The sequence below is a fragment of the Sinocyclocheilus grahami genome, unplaced genomic scaffold (genome assembly GCF_001515645.1).
Source record: "Sinocyclocheilus grahami isolate Dianchi unplaced genomic scaffold, SAMN03320097.WGS_v1.1 scaffold572.1, whole genome shotgun sequence".
Lineage (NCBI taxonomy): Eukaryota > Metazoa > Chordata > Actinopteri > Cypriniformes > Cyprinidae > Sinocyclocheilus > Sinocyclocheilus grahami.
The window spans coordinates 246,431-271,167 of NW_015505751.1; the positions used below are offsets into that span (position 1 = coordinate 246,431).

General features: G+C 36.5%; 1 protein-coding gene across 1 annotated transcript in view; it reads right to left on the minus strand.

Annotated features, from left to right (window-relative positions):
* LOC107556549 (inactive tyrosine-protein kinase transmembrane receptor ROR1-like) overlaps positions 1-24,737 on the minus strand; it is a 131,597-nt gene that overhangs the window by 4,605 nt on the left and 102,255 nt on the right. The window contains exons 3-7 of the mRNA XM_016239691.1: positions 20,925-21,212; positions 19,201-19,237; positions 1,697-1,824; positions 716-1,033; positions 387-632 (exon numbers count right to left, since the gene is read on the minus strand). Of these exons, the coding sequence (XP_016095177.1) occupies positions 387-632; positions 716-1,033; positions 1,697-1,824; positions 19,201-19,237; positions 20,925-21,212 (1,017 nt within the window). The remainder of the gene's footprint in view (positions 1-386; positions 633-715; positions 1,034-1,696; positions 1,825-19,200; positions 19,238-20,924; positions 21,213-24,737) is intronic.

Consider the following 24,737-nt stretch of genomic DNA (forward strand, 5'->3'; position numbering starts at 1 on the left):
TTAAAATAAAGCCAAAATAAAACATATATTATTAGAAAACTTGAAAACTTAACTGTAAAAAATTAAATAAAAATGAGAAATGTTGCCTTGGCAAATAACTGTAATAAAAAACTAAATTAAAAGTTAATGAAGCTATATTAAATACAGTAAAAAAAATTTTTTTAATAAACTTTAATAAATACTATATTAGTATAGGCCTATAAATAATGCTAGTAGTGCATTGCATTGTGGGATACAGCATTTTAACAATTTCGGTAGACCGGTGTTCTGTGCATAAATAAACCCACATACAACACAAAGCATGCATAATGTATATTTTGGAAATATTATGAGTGTAGCATGCTATTCTGAACATAGCCTATGTCAATATGAGCAGTGCATCTCACCACATGGAGGAATGTCGCAGAGCTCCATGCGCACACGCTCATCTAGGGTGAAGCACCAGGGAGCGTCATGCTTGTTGCCGGGGTTGCGACAGTAGGAATGTCCCCCGTTGAGCTCTGGGTAACGCATGGCCAGGAAGGTGTGGCTGTGGGGATAGTGCGAGTTCCACGGCTGACACTGACGACCAGATTTTGTCACGCTGACTGTCCCACGAAAATCCGAACCGCTGTTGTTATAACATTTGTGGCCTAAAATGAAAGAGAATTCATTTAGATTTTCAATAAAATATTATTTTGATAAGTCTTTTTTAATAATGACACAAAACACATACTTTTATTTATGGTCTCAGCTATTGGGATGCCTATTCTCATACAGTTGGCAGCCTCGGGACTGTCTGAAGCGGCCAGGTCTTCACAGTTGGGCAGTTTGAGGCGCTTGAGGATGAGGGGGTTGGAGCGAGCGATGATGTACTCTGTCTTACACAGGTCGTTCTCCAGAATCTCACACTCATCCTTGCACAAGTCCCGTGGTTTGTCCATGCCAGAGCTGCGGTCACATGTTGGGAAGGCAAAATGGCACAGGGATGGGATAGCAAACTGGGAGCAGCGATCTGACAGGTGATTGGAGGTGCCAATCATGGTGAACGCCGCTGAAAAAAACAACAACAGAAACAAGCCTTCACACAGGGGTTTCCTCCAGATTTTAAAGCAAAAATAAGCTATTGTGGATTCCAACAAGCTACGTAACAGTCTAGCGAAATTATATCTTGCACAAACAACAAAGAAACAAAGTTCTGGTGAATTGTTGTGGTTTCGCAAGAAGCTGTGTGATTCAAAAACAAATTGACTGCTCACTCTTGAGAGGAAACCACAGTGAATGCCTGTGTGATCTAAAATAGCTACAACTGGGAAATTTCTCAGAGAAAACAAAAAACAATTGAAATCTAAAGCCAGGCTTAGTCCAGTCCATATGTGTATGATACTAAGATTTAGCTTTAAAAAACCTTTAGACTCTCTCAGGCTACATAACATTTCTCTCTGGTTCTGGTATCAGATTGTAATACCATGGCAGATATATAAGATGGTCTTGAATAATTACTATATTCAGATTTAGGTTATTCAAAGAATACCGTCATAAATGTCCATGTATGACCATCGTAAATGTCCAAAACACAGCCTAGCTGGCAAAAGCTCTCTTATCTAAGGCTTCAGCCTGATTTTATCAGCTGCATTTCAGTTGAAGTATGTACAAAACAGTTGTTTTGAAACTTCTTTTGTAAGGACTGAGAAGCGAATGTTTTTTAAAGGACTACCTGTGATTTGGGTCTCAATCTCGCCTTGCATCTGCAACGAGTCCACGAAGATACTCCTGTTTCCTATGAAGCGAGCACACGCGATCCCTCTGTATGGCTGGCAAAAACCTTCCTCATCAAAATCATCTCTAAAAACAAAATAAACGTGAAATATGCATGTTAATTATGGCAAATTAGGTTAGCGGGCCTTAAAAACAATATACAGCCCAGATCCCCCTAGTACATTGGCTTTTATCACAGTTTCTTTTTTGGCATTCAGGGAATTCATGCAATGTTGTAATTTTAACTCCAGCACTAGAGGGCAGTAAGTGCCACTGTATCACACAAATACACACAGCTGCAACCCCACAGAACAAACCTGGCATATTTAATCAGCCTATACAATACAAATCCAACATATGAAAAATACATTCAAATGAAATATAATACAGACCTGGATATATCATTTAAAGCATTCAACATATCATTAAAAAAAAAGACGTTTTGTTCTGTGTCTGCATGTCATACCCTGTAATTCAAACCATATGAACGGGTGGTTCTCGCAAACATGTATGTCATCCATATATACACTAAGAGAAAAAAAAAGCAAAGTCTGAGTCACTGCTGGACTCCAGTGATTTGCAATGCGGTAAACCAAAACAATTTGACTTGATAACATATAAGATAAAATGAGAGAAAACAATGATCGGGTTATGAACAGTTCAAATAAACAGACAAAATGTGAAAAAATCGGAATCAATTAAAATGGTTGGTGGTGTTAATGAAAAGCAGGCGTGTGAAAGGTCAGAGTTCAAAAGTCAAAGCAGTGTCTGAGGAGCAAACGTCAATCCAGACATTAGCACTCAATCTGGACATGTTTGGAATAGAATACTAACTTTATTTATTTTTTAAATAAGTTTTAGTTACTCTTTATACTATATATAAAATACTAGAAGAATATGAATGATTCTATGGTCATATATACTATTATATAAATGTTTTAAACAGTAGTACATAATATTTTTGCGAAATGACTTAAAGGTGCAGTAGATGATCTCGGAAAATGCTAACTTTAGCCTGATAGCACTGAAAGCGAACGTCCCACCCTCCCTGCAATCGCCGTCCAAAGCCACACCCCCTGAACGCATAGACACTCACAGACCAGAATACCAGAGACAACATTACTACAATAGGCTACATCAGCCGTTCTCAATTCCAGCCCATGTTCCGAAGTGAGGTAAACTTCAACAGATTTCCCCAGCTCAGGGAGTAGGGAGCAATGAACACTGTGTAGGGATCATATCGATCGGAACACAGTTCATGCACGTAGCTCACTTCTAACGAGCTGGTGCGAGGACTGGATTAACCGCTGGGCTACATCATGTGTCATTCACCGGTGAGAAAACTATAAAAGTACTACAATACCAGGAAGGAAGATTGGGTTGTTGACGTTTGTCTGCCATTCTCGCTCTGTCTGCACAGTGTGCGTGAATGTGCTGATGACGTATCCTGTCTGCGCGAACCCGGTGCGCAGAGGTATGCAGATACATACATTGACAGGCAGGTAGGAAAGCATACGAACATTTCTTGATCCTACACCTTCCACAGAATATATAAATACAGGTAAATACATTTAGACAACTTAACTTAATGATTGCTATTGGGATGTGAAGAGACTTTCAACCAGCATAACAAAAAATGTTTCTGAAGACAATCACCTATTGCACCTTTAATGCTGCAGTCGCGTTCAGCTATCAGCTTGGAAATAAAATAAAATTGCCTTTTATAAATTCTTATGTAAATGTATGTGTCAGTTAGTCTATATATACATATTCAACACTGTTCAAACACGGGTTGGTAAGATATTTTAATGTTTTTGAAAGAAGACTTTTAATGTCATCAGTATCACATGAATCTTCAGAAATCACTCTAATATGCTGATTTGGTACACTTACACTTTTTTTTAATTATCACAGATGAAAACAGCTTTTCTGCTTTATATTTGTTGTGGAAACCTTGATGGATTTTTTAGGATTCTTTGATGAATAGAAAGAACATCATTTATTTAAAATAGATTTTGTAATAATGTTCACTTTCACTTTTTATCTATTTAATGCACCCTTGCTGAATAAAAGTATTAATTTCTTAAAAATCTTACTGACCCCAAACTTTTGAATGGTAGTGTATATATTTGTTATACAACGGAATATATCAAAGTACAATTGGCATTACAATCTGACAGTATCCCCATGCAAACCCTACAGTTCTGATTTGTAAGGGCAATACAGTTTAGTAAAAAATTTGTCCTGTCAAGTATTATGTAAAGCAGCTCCATCTAAAATTGAGGCCAGCACAAGAATCCAGCACAGTGACAGGCACTGGAAAAGTTTCATAGCTCTCCAGCATGTGCGTCACAGGAGAATGCATTGGTAACTGTGGCCACCCACAGAATGACTAGGAGAAACAGTTGTTGTGAAGAACTATAACCCATTTTTGCATAATATTGTTTTATTTTTTTAACTTTCTCTTTCCCTTACATTCTCTCCTGCTGTCTTATACACGCACATATACATGAACACACTCCAGTTCATCAGCGTGTATTTGTGTTTCTTATGAAGCGCGTTGTTTGTCTAAACAGAATTGAAGTCCAGGGCATTTACTCTTCAGTGCCAACTGGAAGCGAGTCATAATTAAAGCTAAAGTGTGAGGCGCAACACAAACTGTGTTAATTGACCTGTGACAGTGAGAGAACAAGAGAAAGTTCTGTCTTTCACACACAAAACATGATATGCTTTTCAACATACTCTTCAGATCCAGCACATTTTGGAATTCCTGCAGGCCTATTGAGTCGAGACAGGAAGGAGTGAGGAGTCTAAAAATGCTCCCCTGTGAGCTGAGTAGCAGAGAAATCATCCTGAGAGAGATGCACATTAAACATTCTTCAGGGTGTCCTATTCTTGAAAAGTGTGTAGCAAAAGCCATCCACAAACAATTATACAAAGGTGCCCAACATGTTGAGGCCACAGAGGAAAGTATAATTTATAATTTATTAATTTATATATTAAACATTTTGTACTAAACTGTATTGACTGATTTATTTATATAGGAAAATTCAACTTGAATTTTGACGTTTCTTATTATTTGGCATTTCCCTTTTGCTTTATTGACAGCAGCAATTAAGCAGACATTTCTATGTAAGCCCATTTCCACAAAAAAAGTCATGCTTTAGAAAATCATAATTTTGATATAGAAAGTCATAATTATTACACTAAAAATCAAAATGACAAGATAGTAAGTCGTAATTATGACACAAAAAGTCAAACATTTATGACAGTTTGAGATAATAATTCATTTTTATTCATGATATGAAATGCTGAAATTATGAGATACTTAGAGAGTCATAAGTAATATATTGAAAATTTTACTTTTTATTATGATTTTTATGTCATATGTTCGACTTTTTATCTCACAATTATGACTTGGCATCTCATAATTTTGACTTTTAGTGTCATCATAATTTTTTACCAAAGCATTTTTTAAATTATGTGGGGGAAATGGACCTCCACAGATATGAACTCCACAAGATATGATTTGAAGATGTTAAATCAAAGAAAAAAAAAATCCAAACAACAGGAGAAGATCTATGCCTGTTATCCTGGTCGGGAGCTATTTCACCATCAAACCTCAGTTTGTTGCATGTTAAAGGGGTCATAGGATGCTACATGCACTTTTACAAGTTGTTTGAACTGAAATGTGTGTTGGCAGTGTGTGTACACAACCACCCTATAATGATAAAAATCCACCCAGTGTTTTTTTTTAATCTACTAAAATATTTACCCCTTTCTCAAATCGAGCCGATCTCAGATGCCTGTCTGTGTGACATCACACAGACAGGCCCCTCCCACGATAGTTTAATTGACAGTAGCGTTTCAGCACAGACTGGACTGGCTTCTTACCTTAGACCCGCCCTGAGTGAGCTGTCATCAGTCCGCTATTGTTTCAACACTGGAGCAGGAGTAGACAAGAATGACTCCTAAGCGATTGAGGTGTTCTGTTGTTGGATGTAATAATGAATATAGCAGTCGTCATTTACTCCCGACATCTGAGCCGCTGAAGTGGATTACGTTTGTTTGTGAAGGGAATGCGCCCCCGATCTACCTAAATGCGTCTATGTTCGCGCGAATCATTCAGCGGCTAAAGTAAAGAGTCCCTCAGAGAGCGGCCTTGGAAGAGAGGGGTGGGGTCAGCAGAGCTCATTAACATTTAAAGGAAAATGCTACAAAAAGGCTTGCTCTGAAAAGAGCTGTTTTTGACAGGGTAAAAAAGGTGTTTTTAACACTACCATTGAGAAATTTTAACCAAACTATGTTACAGCCTTTTAATTAAGACCCTAAAGAATCATATCAACTTGTGGTGTGAGGTCATTCTTGTGCTGGCCTTGAAGTGAGGTCAACCAGATGCCCTAAAATTAATATCTTGGCCCAAACAAAGTTGTGATTTACAAGAGCCTTGTTAAGAAGGTTAAGAAGGAATCTCAAAGTCATGCTGTGTCGAAATGTGATTTTGAAATAAGCAGATCTGATTGCTGACGACGATTTTATGAACAGATATTTCCACTTATTCCATTATAAGATCAAGAGACTCACTGGCCTACATTAATAAAACTAATTGTAGATAAGCTCACTTGAAGGGCTCCCATGATCATGGAAAACATGTGATTTCCAGTTCTGGAAACATCATGGAAATTATTAAGACCTTAAAGTAGAGTAAAACTGGTCCACAAGTCAGCTTGATATCATCAGTCTATCCACTGAGGGACCTTTGGTAGTCTAGAAAAAAAAACTGTACACTACAAACATTTGGGTACTGACAAAGAAATGGAAATCTGGATTTATCTTTATGAAATGCTTTAAAAAAAATACTGGAAAGATTGTAGAAAAGTTATGAAAGTGCACTGAATTGTTTGCCCAAAAAATAAAAAATTTACCTCAGGCCATCTAAGATGTAGATGAGTTTGTTTCTTCATCAGAACAGATTTGGAGAAATTTAGCATTAAATCATTTGCTCACCAGTGAATCTTCTGCAGCAAATGGGTGCCGTTAGAATGTGAGTTTGAACTTTTTAAACTTAAAACACACAGTTTTCTGTTTCACAAAACATTAATCGATGGATTAGAGTTGTGTGGATTACTTGTGGATTATTGTGATGCTTTTATCAGCTGTTTGGACTCTCATTTTGACAGCACCCATTCACTGCAGACATGCAATTTAAAATTTCTTCAAATCTGTTCTGATGAAGAAACAGATTCATTTACATCTTGGAAGGCCTGAGGGTGAGTAAATGTTCAGCAAATTTTCATTTTTGGGTGAACTATTCCTTTAAGTCTAAATATACAGGTGACTCTTGTGTAATGTTGAAAATTCATGTTTAGTTGAAATAACATACTGCCCTCTATCTACTTGTATATGAGAAGCACACTTTATTGAATGATTTATCCCTAAACATGCAAAGACTGTTTTTCATGACTAAAGGATCCCTGCTAAACTCTTGTGTTAGATCACCTCTCTTTAATATTTCATGGGCTCAACGGTGATGCATGTACTTAGAGGTTCTGATCTCATCCAAATTCATGTCATATTTTATGTGCTCATATAAAATTAATACATGCACCTCTGGAGTCTCTAACACTCAATATTTTCATCTCAGATACTTTGTGTACCATGAAAGCAACAATGGTCAACGATATCACTTCTCAGTGACTGTGAGCCTGCCATTTTATGCACTATGAATGTTAATGTCCACTTTACAAAACTTTACAAAACATCTTAACTTTGTTGTTACTGTAAGTATGAAGGGCATTCCAGAGTAGAGTTTGTGAAGACTCTGATTTCATTTGCTATGTATTCTGCACACACACAATCTTTGAGGTTTTTTAAAACTCTTCTGTATGCCAGATGTAAGACACATACAATCTTGTATAATGGGGACTAGACTTAAGACCTTGAGAAGGATTTTGAAAAAGAGAGGATCCAGTTCACAGTCAGGTTTACTCCTCAGCTAATGTTTGACCTGGGTCAATGGCAGTATATTTAACAATGGGGGGAATATGGGTAACAGTCGACTGGTTTGTCCCTGAAACAGGGGGGCCTGTGGTCCGTGACTGCATCTCGGGAGGAAGGGAAAGACAGCCACCAAGGGACTCTCATTAGGAGTCACGAAGAAAAAGAGGAATAAGTCCTCATGTTACACTACCACAATAGCAGCCTCTATTACAGAAGCAAAGGACACAATCCTGTGACCCCTGAGATCTCCCAGAAAGAGAGAAATGGGGCATGCAAACTATAGTCAAAGACTAGACACTTGATCAGAGCATAGATTAAAAAAATCTAAATGCTTGTTTTGACAATGTATTAATGTAAAAAACCCAGTCATATGAAATGAATGTAGAGTAAGCTGACAAAAATACCTTTTTCAATAATAATAATAATGTTTAATGTTAATATTTGTTAACTTAAAAAACTTGAAACTTTATATAAATGTTATTGATATTATTATTCATTTAACAATTTGTTATTCAATTATTTTATTATTTAATGATTATTAATTAGCAATATAAGAGAAAAAGAGAAAAATACTTTTTTACTTGAAAACTAGTTAACAATTTACAATAATATTATTATTATAACAATAGTTATCCTTATCTGCAATAATAAAAACAAAAAAGGAGGGGAAAAACACTAACTGTTAATTATTATTTTTGAATAACTGAATAATTTAAAAAAATGAAAAAATTTTTTTTTCAAATTTTGGTCCAAGCCATTGTTTTATTCATTTTTAAATTTTTTTTTTAATATTTAACTTAAATAGTATGTGCTCAAATAAATGACATATTAGATTTTCTCTGTGGTATCAAAATTTAGCATCAAGAATCGTGAAATGTCACTGGCATTTTATTTATTAATTAATTTTTTATTTAACCTAAATAGTATGTGCTTAAATAAATGACATATTAGTTTTTTTTGTGTGGTATTAAAATTGAGCATCAAGAATCGTGAAATGTCACTGGTATTTTGTTAGTATCCTGACAGCTCTATATCCATCAGAAGCCTGATTAGATGTGCAATTGAATCTATGATCTATGCTTTAGGAACCCAGAAGATTAGCCGCCCCTTCTCTTCACTCCGCACTCCATCTGACCACATCACATCCCCTGAGAGAAACGCTGAGCCTCGGTCTCCGATTTCTCAATTTAAAGGTCCCCGTCCACTGGGTGCAACTGCTCTCGCTGAAACAAATAATCTGGAGATTGGCTGTACGGGTGTATTAAAACCCCCACAGATGATTTGCTTATACAATGTGCAGTTGAGTGGTTTGCAGAAAGGTCAAGCTGTCAGGAGCCCATTAGGACGAGAGGTGACAACGTACATGGAGAAAAATAGTCCATGTTTGTTTTTCTATTCACTGAACCACAATGTGTACTGATCATTAAATAACAAACAGAACTGACCAGCTGAGGTGTCACAAAACAAGTAATTAGGTGGAGTAAACAAAGACTGAATTGTGCCAGCTGATAGCGTTGTTTATTTGCACATGCTTGTAACGGTGCAAACACACCCACAAAATTTGTGCTAAACACAATTTGCATGCCGTAGTTCTCCATCGTGTGCCGATTCTGAGAACTCAGTTGTGAAGAATATAGCAGGCTACCGCAATATTTATCAAAATTAAAATTCCTTTAATGAATTACTTCCATCATGATCAACATAAAATTTGCAAACACTCTCTTAAATAAAATTATTTTTTACAACATTATTTCCATGGGTGATAATAGCGCAACTATTAATTTACAAACATTTTAAATTAAATATAAAAATTTGATTACATTTACACAAAGACGTTAATTAAAAGAAATAGTTCTAACCAAAATAAAACTTAACTGAAAATTGACTCACTCTCAGGCCATCCCAAATGAAGATGAGTTTGTTTCTTCATCAGAACAGATTTGCAGAAATTTAGCATTACATCACTTGCTCACCAATGGATCCTCCGAAGTGAATAGGTGCCGTCAGAATGAGAGTTCAATCAGCTGATAAAAAACATCACAATAATCCACAAGTAATCCACATAACTACTTTAGATCAATTAATGTCTTGTGAAGTGAAAAGCTGCTTTTTTTAACTAAACAAATCCATCATTAAGGCATTTTAACTTTAAACCGTCACTTCTGGTCAAAATATCAGTCCATAATAACCAGTGAAAAAGTCTATCCCACAAATCACATCAACATTCACCAACATACTTGTTCAAAACTGTTTTGGATTGTTTTTGCTTGTTGTTTTGCTTGATCTGTGCACATTTCTCTCCTGATTCAGACGAGATGACTTTTTTTATTGGAGAAAGCAATAAGATGGGGGACTTAAATTTTAGCTGAAAGTAATGGTTTGAAGTTAAAAACTATTTTTTTTATCATGTTTATCATGCAAAATGCACTGTTTTTCCACATCACAAGACATTAACTGATGGACTGGAGTCATGCTTTTATCACCTGTTTGAACTCTCATTCTGACGGCACCCATTCACTGCAGATGATCCATTGGTGAGCAATAGATGTAATGCTACATTTCTCAAAATCTGATCCGGTGAAGAAGCAAACTCATCTACATCTTGGATGGCCTGAGAGGGTGAGTATATTGTCAGCAAATATTCATTTTTGGGTGAACTATTCCTTTAAATTGCATTAAGTTATGGTAAGTACTTAATTTAAGTACTTAAATGGTCAATCTGTGGTGCTTAGTGAATAAGACAGGGTTTTTGCTGAAGAGGCACAACTCTGATTTCATACTCAGTGTGTGTGTAAGTATTTGAATAGATGTGGGTGTGTATGCATCTGCTTGTGTGAAAGTTATAAAACTGAATCCTGACACCACTGTTATTTACTTCATATGTTATTGCGCGCTACGTGAATCTACATTTGTCTGCCAAAAAAGCGCCTGAAGTTCATGCTGTAATCAGTGTTGGCTCAAAGAATTGGCACAGCACCACTAAACTGACAACATGACTCATATAATCACTAAGCAGAGTAAAGAACAACCTTTATCCAAGCAAGCTTCTCCACCATGTTTTGATATGTGCTTGCGATTTGTCACACCTTGTGATTTACAAAGCCAAAGTGTATAGATCATAATGCAAACATGGCTGTTTAAATGACAAGAATATGCATGTTTAACACAGCCGGTGTGTTTTTATAGAGAGTGGGGAACCTTGAGTAATTATGCATTACACACGGCTTACTTCCAGGTGTAGGAAAACATAGGAACTCCACATAAGCCGGGGAATATCAATAAATAAGCTCACTGTACACAACTGTCTCTGCTTTCCTTAAGCATGACCTATTTATCTCTGTCCATATCAACAGAACAAATCATTATACATTATATATATCATTAAAATATCTTCACTAAGACATTATTTCATAACTTTAGCATATCCAAAGCTGTAAAAAGCATTAAAAACGAAAGGAACTTGCGCTGCAGGTAAGGGGTTATCCATTTGAGAGGGGCTCTGGGAATAAAGTTCATGCTCTCCCAATAAAAGCAAATTTACTGGCCCCATATCCCTCTAAAAGTAATGGGAATACGACATAACTTATTCCCTCAGTGAAAAGAAGAGAGAAAGAACGTGTTTCTAAGCTTTCATTCATATTTACAGTTGTGTATCCAAACTTGCGTCCGCTGTAGCTCAAATGGAAAAAAATCAGAAGGCTTTGGCTGCCAGACTTTGTTCATGGAAAAACATGAGGAGAGGGTGCAGGGCATAGAGTCAATAGAAAAAGGAAAGGCAGAAGACGGCGAGAGAAAGAGACTGGGGATACTCTGAATACATAATATATTATTAAAGTATAAAATACCATAAATCCCTAGTTCAAAATGCCTAATTTATTCATTCAGAGGTAGACAACATGATAAAATTATAATTGTATTCTTTGATTATAAGCATTGTTTTTTTTACTTTTGAGAGGTCTTAAAATGATTATGACAAACATAGTTATATTTATATATCATACATATAAATGTATAACACAGTCCAAAAAAGAAACTCTAAATTATACTTTTATAAGTTGTGAGAATTTATAGAATTGTTTAGAACCAACCTCCACATACCCTTGCTATGGTTAACTGAAATGCAAATATTTTTGTCTGTGATGACCTAATATCAGCTGGCATATATTAACGGACCATTAAAATAAATATAAACAGGCTGTCTATGGCATGGCGGTGTGGTCTGCTGATGTAATTGAGTGGTAGAGGTTAATATGGCATCATATGGGGTGCTGGGGAGGTATGCTGACCTGCACTGCTTGCCCTGAGACTGGAAAAGAAGTTTTGATGAAAGGTCAGGATCAAGTTACAGACTGCACCTACGCCATAGAGCAAACCAGGTCAAAGGTCGTATACCAAGAGACTCATATTAAAGCTCCAATCTTCAGTCAATCAACACTTAGTTAAAAGAGCTCCATAACAAGCTAGAGATTTAGATCTTGACCGAGCCTGTATCTGCTTGCATGGTGAGCTATAGTTTTCTGCAGTTATTATAACCTATTTTGAAGCTACAACAACAAGTGCATCTTTGGTCAGGTTAGCAGATAAATTGTACACAATGGAATAAATGTTGAGCAAAAATGTTGTGAAAAAAAAAGCATTATCACTAAATATATTAAAGTGGGGATCATAAAATCCTAGTTATATTTAACAGACTGTACTGTATATACATATATAGAAGCCCATTATAGCGTCACAATAAAAAATGAAACAGGTAATTAAAAGTTAAACATTACAAAATAGGAAATAAAGTCACACAGTGAGATATAAAGTCACAATGGTTATATGTAAAAATTACAGTCATATGATTTAAAGTCACCATTATAAGGAATCAAGTGAGATATAAAGTTCCCAATTATAGAAAAATTAAGCCGCATTTGTGAGATAAGTTGTCACAATTACAAGAAATAAAGTTGCAATTATGAGAAACAAACTCACAATTTAGATAAATTCAGAATAATGAGAAACAAGGTCAGATTTGACCAGAGATGATACATGACCTTAAAAGTTTGAGAACTATTTTTGAAAAATAAAGTCACGTTTGCAATATTTTTTTAATTCTGAAGTGGAAAACTGACTTCCATAGATATATAGTGACCAGTTCTAAAGGTAATATGTCCCATTAGTTTAAAAAATGTCTGTGATGGGGAAAAAACATGAAAGCCCATGAACTTGCAGTAAATCTAAGCTGCTTCTACAAGTTCTGTAACTCAAAGCACTATACAAACAAGCTGCTACTTACTTTCATAACTTTACAAGTAAATTACTGTCCATAACAACACACCACAGTGACACAGTTCTGAATGACCAAATACATCTTCAAAAGCTTTAAGAATCAAATAAATCACATCTAGGCTTTAACATCAAGCAAAGAAGTTATGAGAGCCCTTGGTTAAATCCTTGTTGAAACGGAGAGCTTTCTAAAACTGAAGCACTTGAATATCTTTCAGAAGTATTAGTGTAGTCGTTACTCAAAAGCAGTACAGGGCCCCATCAGGATGTGCTCCTTCAGACAATGCTGAGGCTTCAGGGATATCTCCAGCTCCCGTACCCCAATAGCCCAGCTTTGAGCGAACAATGGTCTGGAATTTGTTAAGATCAGTTCGATCCACCATTCAGCAGGCCAGTTAAAACCGCAATCGTAAAAAAAGCTGAGTATCTCGTTTTTAAATGTAATTTTATTTGAGAAAAAGTTTCCCTTTCACACAGCTGGGAAAACTTAACTTTAACAGGCTTGACAAGCCGGTGATGGTAGTATTAATCTTTTCAAACTTGGAAAAAGGGGATTTTATAAACAACCTTGAAGAAATGTGGGGCCGTATACGGTTCAAACGCCTGCTATTAAAGAATTCTGCTGACGTTTCATGGGAGACCAGCAGCACAACTGCATTGTGTAAATTAAGCTGTCTCTTCATGCTAAAATCACAGTAAAGAAATCATGTCTATTTACAGTACATTAACGATATTTTGATAAGGATAACCTCAGCAGCTCCTTCAGTATTATTTATGTGCATCACTTTCAACTGAAAGTCAAACAGCTGATTCTGAAAGATGCTAGTGATGGCAGACAAACATGTAGCTAAAAATGAGAATCAGAAATGGTAGAAACTGTAGTAGGACTGTCATTTTCAAGGCCTGCAACTGAAAAACACACAAAAATGTATTCTTGTAGCTTCATAACATTACAGTTAATCCACTGATGTCACATGGACTATTTTAATGATGCCCTTACTAGGGATGCACCGAATATTCGGCAACCGAAATTAAGGCCGAATAAGCGAAAAGGCCGAATAATATGTACCGAACAATGACTAACGCGATCAAATAGAGGCACGCACTAATGCAGCAAACGTGTCGGCAGTGTGAACGTATTTAAAACTATCAGAGAAAGATGCAGAAATCATTACAAGTACGAAGCACCGACAGCGAGAGACTGTTTAGTGCTGCATCACGTCTCCGATGAGAAGAAGAGGTGGCTGATGCTGGTGGTTAGGTTACTGTATGATGATTGAAATCGTGAAATTAGCTTTAAGCGATTAGTAAATCAACTGCAGAATGTTATATTTTCTAATGCACGCACGAATTGCATGTATTCCGACAGCGCTGCACGAGCTCGCACCGGGGTTCAAAGTCCAAAGCGCGAGGAAAATCTGCGCTGAAACTGTTTCTTGTCAGTTGCTCAGTAACATTTTTGTGAATTTTTTTAAGGCATGTGACAATCTGATACGTGCGACAAACATCTTCCCAAATTCGTAATGAGAATCATTTATAAATCTGCATGCTGTTTTCAACAAAAAGAAGCACTGAGATCTTCCTGCGGGTTTCTGCCAAAGTAAAAGCCGAGAAAAAGGAACAACTCCATCGACATTCATAAATTATAGTATTGTAATTTTGCTGTTGTTCTGTAAAATAAAATGAAAAAGTAAGACAATAATAATGATAATAATAATTACCCTACAACAGCTCCATTAATACATTTATTATAACATTCACACATAGTGTTCAAATTGGGATCTGTAATATATTCTAATTGTTTAAAAGAAGTCTTTTCTGCTCAGCAACTTATTAATTTTAAGTTAAATTGTGCTTTGTTGGTATAATGTCTGCTAGAATGAAAAAAAAAATGTTCAGTGTTAAGTAAATATTTTTAAATTGTTGTTTTGTAATTGATTTTTTTATTTGAAAAGCAGGACAAAACAGTAAAAAGCACATTTTGGCTATTTAATTAATGCAATGGTGAAAAAAATATGGCAAAATAGGCCTACATGGGGGAAAAATGTGAAAAACCGTGTTCGGTATTCGGACTTCAGCACAGTGTTTCATTTTGTTCGGCTTCGGCCAAGAATTTTCATTTCGGTGCATCCCTAGACCTTACTACCTTTCTGGGGCTTGAACGTGGTAGTTGCGTTGCTGTCTATGGAGGGTCAAAAAGCTCTCAGATTTAATCAAAAATATCTTAATTTGTATTCCGAAGATAAGATAAGATAAGTTTTTACGGGTTTGGAACGACATGAGGGTACAGAATTTTTATTTTTTAGGTGAACTATGCCTTTAAATTATAAAGTTTGAGAACTACTTTTCTAGGAAATACCAGTAAAACCTAAGGTACGAAAGAGCAACCATCAATTTTTTTTTTTGTGGGATGCTTCAATGAAGCACAGGAAATGTTGGTTGATGAGTCATTTATCTCCTTTAAAAGTCTGTTCTATTAAATTCTTCCTTCCGTGCTTCCCAAAAACATCAATAGCATCAATGAGTGAGAGCATGAGCGAAAGAGGTGTGATGCTGAGACCTCTCTCCCCTACAGGATGGCTGACATTTGGGCCAGAACAACAGTGACCATTGTTTGTTCTTTCAAGGTTCATGCCCATTCCTCATCCATGGTGTTCGATTACCTCCTTTCCAGGTGGTCCCCATAAAAAAGGCAATGTTAAAAGTGAGAGGCAGTGAAAAGGGGAAGAAAACATATTGCATTTATTAAAAAGTCAATGAATAAGGTCTTCAGTGTGAGCAATCATGACGTGCAGCTGTGGTGAGCATCTGAGACGCGCTAGACACAAAAGGGGACTGTATGTAGACGCTGCCTCTACCTGCTGTTTTGAGACCAGCTCACCTTATTCAAGCCCTTCCGCTTACAACAGATAAAGCAGAGTTAACCTCACATCACTGAATCAAAGCCAAATTCACCCTCATCAAACAAACAACCTCCAGTGTCATAAAGGGCTCATGGGACTCCATTATGGTCAAATTTTTAAAGGGATAGTTCACCCCAAAATGAAAATTCTGTCATAATTGACTCATCATCATGCCATTCAAGACATGTATGACTTTCTTTCCTCTGTGGAACATGGAAGAGGATATTTTGAAATATGTTTCAACTGTTACTTTATTCATTTAATAAAAGCCACAATTTTGAGACAAAGTCACAACTACAGAAAAAAACGGGGAAAAAAAGTCACAATTGTGAGATGTTGCATTTACGAAAAAAATATACAAGTCGTGAGAATGTGAAGTTACAATTAAAAAAAATATATATATATTACGTCACAATTATGAGAAATAAAATAAGTTGCATTTATGGAATAATTAAGTAAAAATTGTGAGATATAAAGTTGCAATTACAGAAATAGACAAAATTGTAAAAAGTATAAAGTTGCAAATACATAAAAAATTAAGTAGCAATTACAAGAAATAAAGTTGCAAATATGAGAAATAAAGTAATAATTGTAAAATATAAAGTCACAATTACATAACAATTAAGTTGCAAATTCCAATAAATAAAAGTTGCATTTGTGAGATATAAAGTTGCAAATATGATATATAAAGTCACAACTGTAAGATATAAAGTTGCAGTTATGTAAAAATTAAGTTACAATTACAACAACTAAAGTAGCTATTGTGAGACAGTCGCAAATATGAGAAATAAAGTAACAATTGTAAGATACAACATCGCAATTACAAGAAATATAGTTGCATTAGTGCTACATAAAGTCGCAAATATGAGAAATAAAGTCACAATTGTAAAATATAAAATCACAATACATAAAAATTAAGTCGCAAATTCCAATAAATAAAGTTGCATTAGTGAGACATGAAGTTGCAAATATGACAAATAAAGCCACAAGTGTAAAATATGTTGCAATTACAAGAAATATAGTTGCACTAGTGCTACATAATTTGCAAATATGAGAAAAAAAGTCACAATTGTAAGTGAGGGATATTTGATCAGGCTATAATACTCTTTCAAAACGGCTTTTCCCAGCACTAAACCACTAGCTTTCAAAATGGTAAAACCTTGCTTATTTCTCAGAATGGACAAAAACAAGCTTCCATACTGTTAATCTATGAATGTGTCACCTCATTCTTTCCTTTTTGTGCCTCATCCCTTTTACCCTGCCATTCATTGACCTTTTGCTCTTTAGACATCAATACCCCTCCACACTTTCTCTCATATTTCCTCTCTTCCCCACTACAAGGCCAGTTTAAGACCAGCTGTGGCCAGTTCAGCTCTCAGTCTATGCACTGACACTAGGCTTGCAAATGCACCTCTGCTCTGGAGTTCATTAAAGGAAGAGTTTCATTAGAGTCCCAGCCACAACACCACACAAGGGACACCCTCTCCCCACACTCTCTTTATCAGGTACCGCTTACCAAGACGAGGCTGACACTTCGATACGTATCCGGAAAAAAAGGAGGCACATAAAGGAGAAGGAGTGTAAAGAAAAACAGACAGCATACTGACCCTTTTCCTCTTGATGGAAGCTGACATGATGACTTTCTTTGATGATGACACTAATGGTTACTAACAGGCCAACATATGGCTCAAAGGGATCTCTGTGCACCTCAGTGCAATGACGGCAGCTAGTCCAATACGAGCCGTGCTGTCGTCTGTACGAGGCTTAGAGGCACACAGACGGGTTTGTGGACTTTAATCAATATTAATGTGATTTGGAGCGCGGCCAGTCACGTCAAACGGTCAGGGGTTCAGTCTTTGATTTGGATGGAGACAATCCACAAAGCTTAGAAATGTAATCTGCACCACTTTGAGATTTGCTTCAGTACTGTAAATAAAAACCACGCGACTGTTTACTCCTAACAGTGGGTCAACTTGCTACATAATATGAGAAGATGCTAGTGAGGGCGAAAACTATAGCACTAAATTAAAAGTATTACCAGGATCTAAAAAAAATTCAAAATCCTACCATAAATCTACGCTCCCATGCTAAGTGGCTACAGTAGGTGTTGAAGCCTGCAGCATGGAAATATGGTAAGATTAAAAGAGAAACATGAAGGCAGTGTATTAATGCACTGTCTGTAGTCTGAGTGGGTTGAAACAGAAACATGTGGTGAGGCCGGTTGTACATTCTAGCACAAACAGGTGCTGGCTGATTTTAATGAAGTTAGACACACAAATACTGCAGTTCCTACAGTCTTAAACAAGACACATGCAAGCAACATGGACAACATCTTCATTTGTATTTGCTAACGTCTCGGGTTACTTATGTAACCATGGTTCCCTGAGTAGGGAACGAGACACTGCGTCCTCTAGGGGTCGCTATGGGGAACGCCTCGTCGTGACTCGTATCTGAAGCATACATTGAAAAAACACCAACTCGTTGGCCGGCGACAGCCATGACGTCACTACCGGTGCGACTACAGTATAAATCGGTGCCGGGAGCTACACATCATTCACTTCTTCGTCTGAAGCTTGCGTCCGCAGCATGGCAAGAAACCTAGAGGACGCAGTGTCTCGTTCCCTACTCAGGGAACCATGGTTACATAAGTAACCCGAGACGTTCCCTTTCATGGGAACTTCGAACTGCGTCCTCTAGGGATCGCTATGGGGAATGGTATACCCACGCCAATTGACCTGCTGAAGTTTCTGGAAGGCTCACTCTAAAGCTATAAATCTGAAATGCAATGAACAGTCTTTAATAACCGCATCTAAGAATAGTCCCTGATACACATCTGAAATGAACTATGAGTTCTGCAATGTAGCTTTCATTGTAAATCTCAAATTATCTCAATTCTAATATAAAACTTTAATTTGACAACAGTGAAAATAAGTTATACTGAATACTGAAATGCAGTGTTTATAGTTTGTCAACAGTTTATAACTTTTTAAATATTTAATAATAATTAAATAATATTTAATTTAATAATTAATTACATTTAATAATAAAATATACTATTTAATTATAAATTATACATTAAAAAAATTATTAATTATATAAGAGCATGCATTCCTTTCTGTGCAGGTCTACCTCATCCACTCACACACACATAAAAGGGAAAAGTTTTAGCCAGACAAATCCTGAAGGAGCAATTAAATCATTTGCTTATGCAAATTTTTTCCCCTTTTGCTCTGCTTATTTAATGGAGGATTTTAGATGGGGTACGGCACAGAGGAAAGGAAAATGGACTTACGGTGAAGGCCTTCCAGGCAGAGGGGTGGGAGCCGGATCTGGAAGAAAGAGAGAGCGGAGATTTTTAACAACATGTTAGGCACAAATTGCCCACAAAGAAGCACAACACACGCAGCCAATATGGCTCCTTGGCATGGAATAGAGAATAACTACAGTGACCTCATCAGACCTACACAGTTTCTCTGCCATTCAGGGCATCAGGACATTTCATTTCATCATTCCAAATGGAGGGACCACTGCTTTGCAACAGGTCAAAAATTATATGGGGTGTGTAATACTTGGAAATTGTTTCTCCTAGATAACAAAGACATTATTTTAAGACAATATGAAATTTTTACTGAATTCTTAGACTTTTCTCCAGAGAAAGACTGTAATATAAATTATTTTTGTTCATAAAACTAAAGTCAATGGAGTTCAAACAGCACCAACAAAAAACACAAGGTGTGTCCAAAAACGCATACTGAGTAGGTACTACATTCGATGAGGAATGAACATCATAACCAGTAAACAGTATGTTCTATATAGCATACATGTATGTAGTATGAATGAAATTTAGACACATTACATGTGACTTATGGCTTCATGAGACAGTAAAGTATGCATTGGATGCACACTTTCGAAATTGTACCTACTGTTTGTTATGAATAGTACAAATTTGGAAATGCTACCAAGTTCTCATACTGTTTATTGCCCTACTATATAGTAGGGATATAGACATAATCGGGCAAAGACATAGGGAAAGAGATATTTTCCAAAATATGTTCTTTTATGAAGAAAGAAAGTCATACAAGTTTGTAACAACATGAGAATGAGTAAACGGTGAAAATCTGCATTTCTGGGTGAACTATCTTTCCCTTTAAAGGGTTAGTTCACCCAAAAATGACAATTCTGTCATTAATTACTCACCCTCAAGTCGTTCCAAACCCGTAAGACCTTCGATTATCTCCAAAACACAAATGAAGATATTTTTGATCCAGTAAGGTAGTAAGGACATTGTTAAAATAGTCCATTTGTCATCAGTGGTTCAGTCGTAATTTTATGAAGCTTCGATGAATACTTTTTGTGTGCAAACAAAACAATTATAATGACTTTATTCAACCATTCTTCTGTGCCATGTCAGTCTTCAACGTGTGTTCACGAGAGTACCATGACACATGTGCACAAAAAAACATTCTTGTAGCTTCATAAAATTAAGGTTGAACCACTGATGTCATGTATGGACTATTTTAACGATGTCCTTACTACCTTTCTGGGCCTTGAACGTGATAGTTGTGTTGCCGTCTACGGAGTGTAAGAAAGCTCTCGGATTTCATCAAAAATATCTTAATTTGTGTTCCGAAGACGAACGAAGGTCTTATGGGTTTGGAACGACATGATGGTGAGTAATTAATGACAGAATTTTCATTTTGGGGTGAACTAACCCTTTAAGGCTGGTTCACACAGTCAGCAACAGGGTTAACACAATGCAGCAATTTGCAAATGTTGGAATTTGGTTTCCTGGCATTTGTTGCATTTGTTTTTCCAGAGTAATTTTCAGGGAAATAACTGAGGCAAAGTTGATACTTTAAAAACACATAACTGAGGACCCCCTAATGTCTCCTGAGCTAGCAAAGATGACCCTCTGGGATGTGTTTAAACACACAGACCTGAAGTTTTTCTGCAATGCATCATCGGTCACCTGATTGAGAAATCATCGAGGTATTGTTAAAGTCCAAAAACACTCACCAAACTTGACAAACAGGATTCCTGTGGTAGATACTGTGCCATAGGTGTTGGTAGCCACACACTGAAAGTAGCCAGTGTCTGTGGTGTCCAGGTTTCGGATTCTCAGTCGGGAGCCGTATGGAGTGGGCCGGTAAGAGACACGCCGCGGTTCCTGGACCACAGGGGCATCGTTTTTAAGCCAGCGGACTGTGGCTGGTGGATTCCCTGAAACGTGGCAATGTAACTCAGCTGTCTGTCCGAGGGAGGTAGTGATGTTATTCATTGGAGTATCCAGCCTTAGAAAGTGATCTGAAAGGACAAGGCAGAAAAGTTATTGAAAATGTCGATTAAAGCTAACTTACTCAAATTACCCAAAGGGAATAGGGTTAAAAAATCCAACAGAATGAAGGTGAGCAATAATGACAGAACTAATCCTTTAAACCGCCATTATTTGACATGTAGTAAGTCAAAAGTTTTTCCGAGAGGGTTTTTCCGAGAGTGTTTGTGTGTATTTGAAACTATATACGAGCATACAATGTGCAACAAGCCTCTAAGCTGCCGGTTAGGAATTCTTTACATGATATTTAGTGGGTGCCACTAGGTGGTAAATTATTAGTTTGTCTCATCGGGCTGGATATTGCCAGAGGGGACGGCAAAACCTCTTGAAGCTTCTGGAACCTTCTGTCTCCAGAATCTGTCTTGCCAGGCCTACAGCTAACTTTGATAAGGGGCCAGCAAAAACATGACAACCCCCAATATTTCATGAGTGGTGGGAGGGAAATAAAAGCGCTTGCAGTGAGCTCAGCAGATCTGACCCATTCTGGTCTGAGTAAGGCCATAGAGGGGAATGCTCAAATCTATGGGAAAGTTACAGTTGAAACACTTTGTGGTGAAGGACGTCAACCAGAATTAGGGTAAGAGTGGATATACAATGGTATGTGTGTGTTTGCGAAAACAATGTGTGGTTTTAGCACAAATACATTTTCATACATTTGAATAGATGCTGCTGAAATGTACAGTCCAAAATTAACACCCAAACCAAAGATTGTGATAGAACACACATATAAACCAGTAAATAAATGAAACACATTAATGTTACATCATAAAACTGACAATGTTACACTTTGTTACACATATGTTGTACTTCTTCAGGTTGTATATACTAAAGTAATACATAAATTGTTTAAGTTTTAGATGCTGCCAATACATTATTGTACATTTCAGTGTATGTCCACCCATACAAAAATGTTAAAATAAAAAGTGTACACTTAGTGCACAAATGCCTATGAATACTAATGAGATCATCTTGGCAAAAAATTAATGTTTCATACAAATAACTTTAACCTCTGTAAAGTTCCCTGGGACTTCCTGTGGAGTCATATGATCGGTTTGGCAGACATGCTCTGACAGGCTCTTGATGGCATCCCGACAAGCCCTACTGGTGCAGCCAAGAAGCAAAGAGTGAAAGTAAACTTTTCCTCTCACTCAGCACGGATTTACTATGAGCATATCAAACATACAGTCCAACAATCTGTCAATACTTGCTCATGATTAAAAGAGTCTAATAGACTACTAGGGCATTGTGCAGTTACTATTACAAACTAAATACGTTACTAAAAAAATATATATGAATAAATAATGTAGGGATGCACGATATATCGGCCACCATATCGGTATCGGCCCATATCGGCTCATTTTTTCTGTTATCGGTATCGGCCTGATAAGAAAATTTGGCCGATATCTTAAAGCCGATAAATAATGCATTATTTCCTTCAGAGACACTTCAGATGCGCGCTGTTCGTTTGCAGCCTTTTGTGCAATTGTACATTGTAATATTGTGTTTATTTGATGTATATCTGATGTATCTCATATAGAATGCGTTTGGTAAAGTTAAAAGAGCGCTTCAGTTTACCAGTGATCATCTTTAGCTCAGCACACGCAGCCCAAACAGCAGTGCACAACATTAATAACTATGATTGGGAATGTCGTGTATATAACATTCTAATGAGAACATTATTATAATAAAACGTTGTGAATTCTTTGGGTTTAGTTGCCGTGTTTCAGCGCGTTGTTATGGGAAGAGCGCATCCACAACAGGATCACACATTCTGACTATAGCATGCAATAACTGCGTCATTTGTCATTTCATATATAAGTTGTAATATTATGTTTATGTTGTATTAATATTAATCTCAGGATGCATTTCCTTGAGTTAAATAAGCTGCCAGCAAAACGCTTCAGTTTACCGTGTTCATTCAGCTCTTCAGCTTCAGCTTGAGCTGCAGCTCAATGGCTGCTATTTAAAACAGTGGTATTAATTTGTTACTTTTTCAAAATCATTGATATATTATTAATAACAACAACCACTTGTATTTTTCTCTTATTATTTTCATCAACAATATGGTTTAGTAATTAAAATCATTTAATTATTGTCCGTGCAGAGGCTATTCCGTTTTATTGATCTATGGCGCATTCATTTTGATTCTTTACATGTGTAATGATGTCCAGTGACTTGTTTGCATTATTTATGCATTATTTTATTTATTTGTAAGACTTTTTTATGACTAAATTTGGTAATGGGAGAGTAAAAATATTTTTAAAACGTACACCGTTCAAACTAGGCTGCTTATGTTGAAGTGTTTGGGATGTGGCTTTTAATGATGAGACCTTTTTTGTAATCAGGCTCTCAAAAAGTATATAACAATTTGGATATAGATTTATCGGCCAACATATCGGTTATCGGCTTTCAAAAATAAAGAATAATCGGTTATCGGTATCGGCCAAAATTTTCATATCGGTGCATCCCTAAAATAATGCAGTGCAAAAGTGGGGTTCCAAAAGAAAAAAAAACAACAACATTTTTTTCCATAGAGAAATTGTTTTTAAATGATAATAAATAAATATTTTAAGGAAGGTATATTTAATTTTATAATTTTTATTTATTAATTTTATTTTATATAAATAGTTTTTATATTAAACTGCTGTTTCTGCTTGTACACAGATGGTCACTTTTCCTCCTTTGATCATCTTTTTAGTAAATATCATCTTTCTCATTCTCATTTTTTTCGTTACTTGCAGATTCGGCATTATGTTCAGCAGACTTTTTCTGACTATAAGATTCAGCAGGAAGAGCATTGTTTCTATAATTTAGTGCGACAAGCCCCAGACTCTCGGCATATGGTTTCACAATTTGTTTCCCTGTGCTCTACGCAGGTTATTACATCTTCTGATTATCTTAGGGTAGCCTGGGAAAAGGAGGCTGGTATCAGCTTATCTGATAACCTTTGGTCTGAAATCTTGAAGAGAATACATAGCTGTTCCATCAATGCAAGACTTCAATTAATTCAGTTTAAAATTGTACACAGATTGCATTATTCTAAAACCAGACTCCACAAGATCTACCCAGCTGTGTCTCCTATGTGTGATCGATGTCAAGTTGCAGAGGGAACTTTGCCTCATGCTTTTTGGTCTTGCCTGAAACTCCAGAGATACTGGGAAGATATTTTCTCTTGGTATTCAGTGGCATATGATCAGATCCTTCCTCCTGAAATGGAATTGGCCATTCTTGGCTATTCTGACACAGTTTCCTCTTTGCCTTATCATTTGCAGATGGCATTAATGTTGGGCATGGTTGTGGCCAAGAGAATTATATTAAGGGATTGGAAAGTCACTGCTCCCCCATGTTTTCAGAAATGGCTTGTGGAGATGGTCTCCGTTTTAAACCTTGAAAAAATTTGGCTTAACGAATCAAAGTCTCTTAATTTTTCCAAGATCTGGGGTCCCTTCCTCCAATATTTACAGAATAGTTGAACTTAAAGATTATTATACTATTTA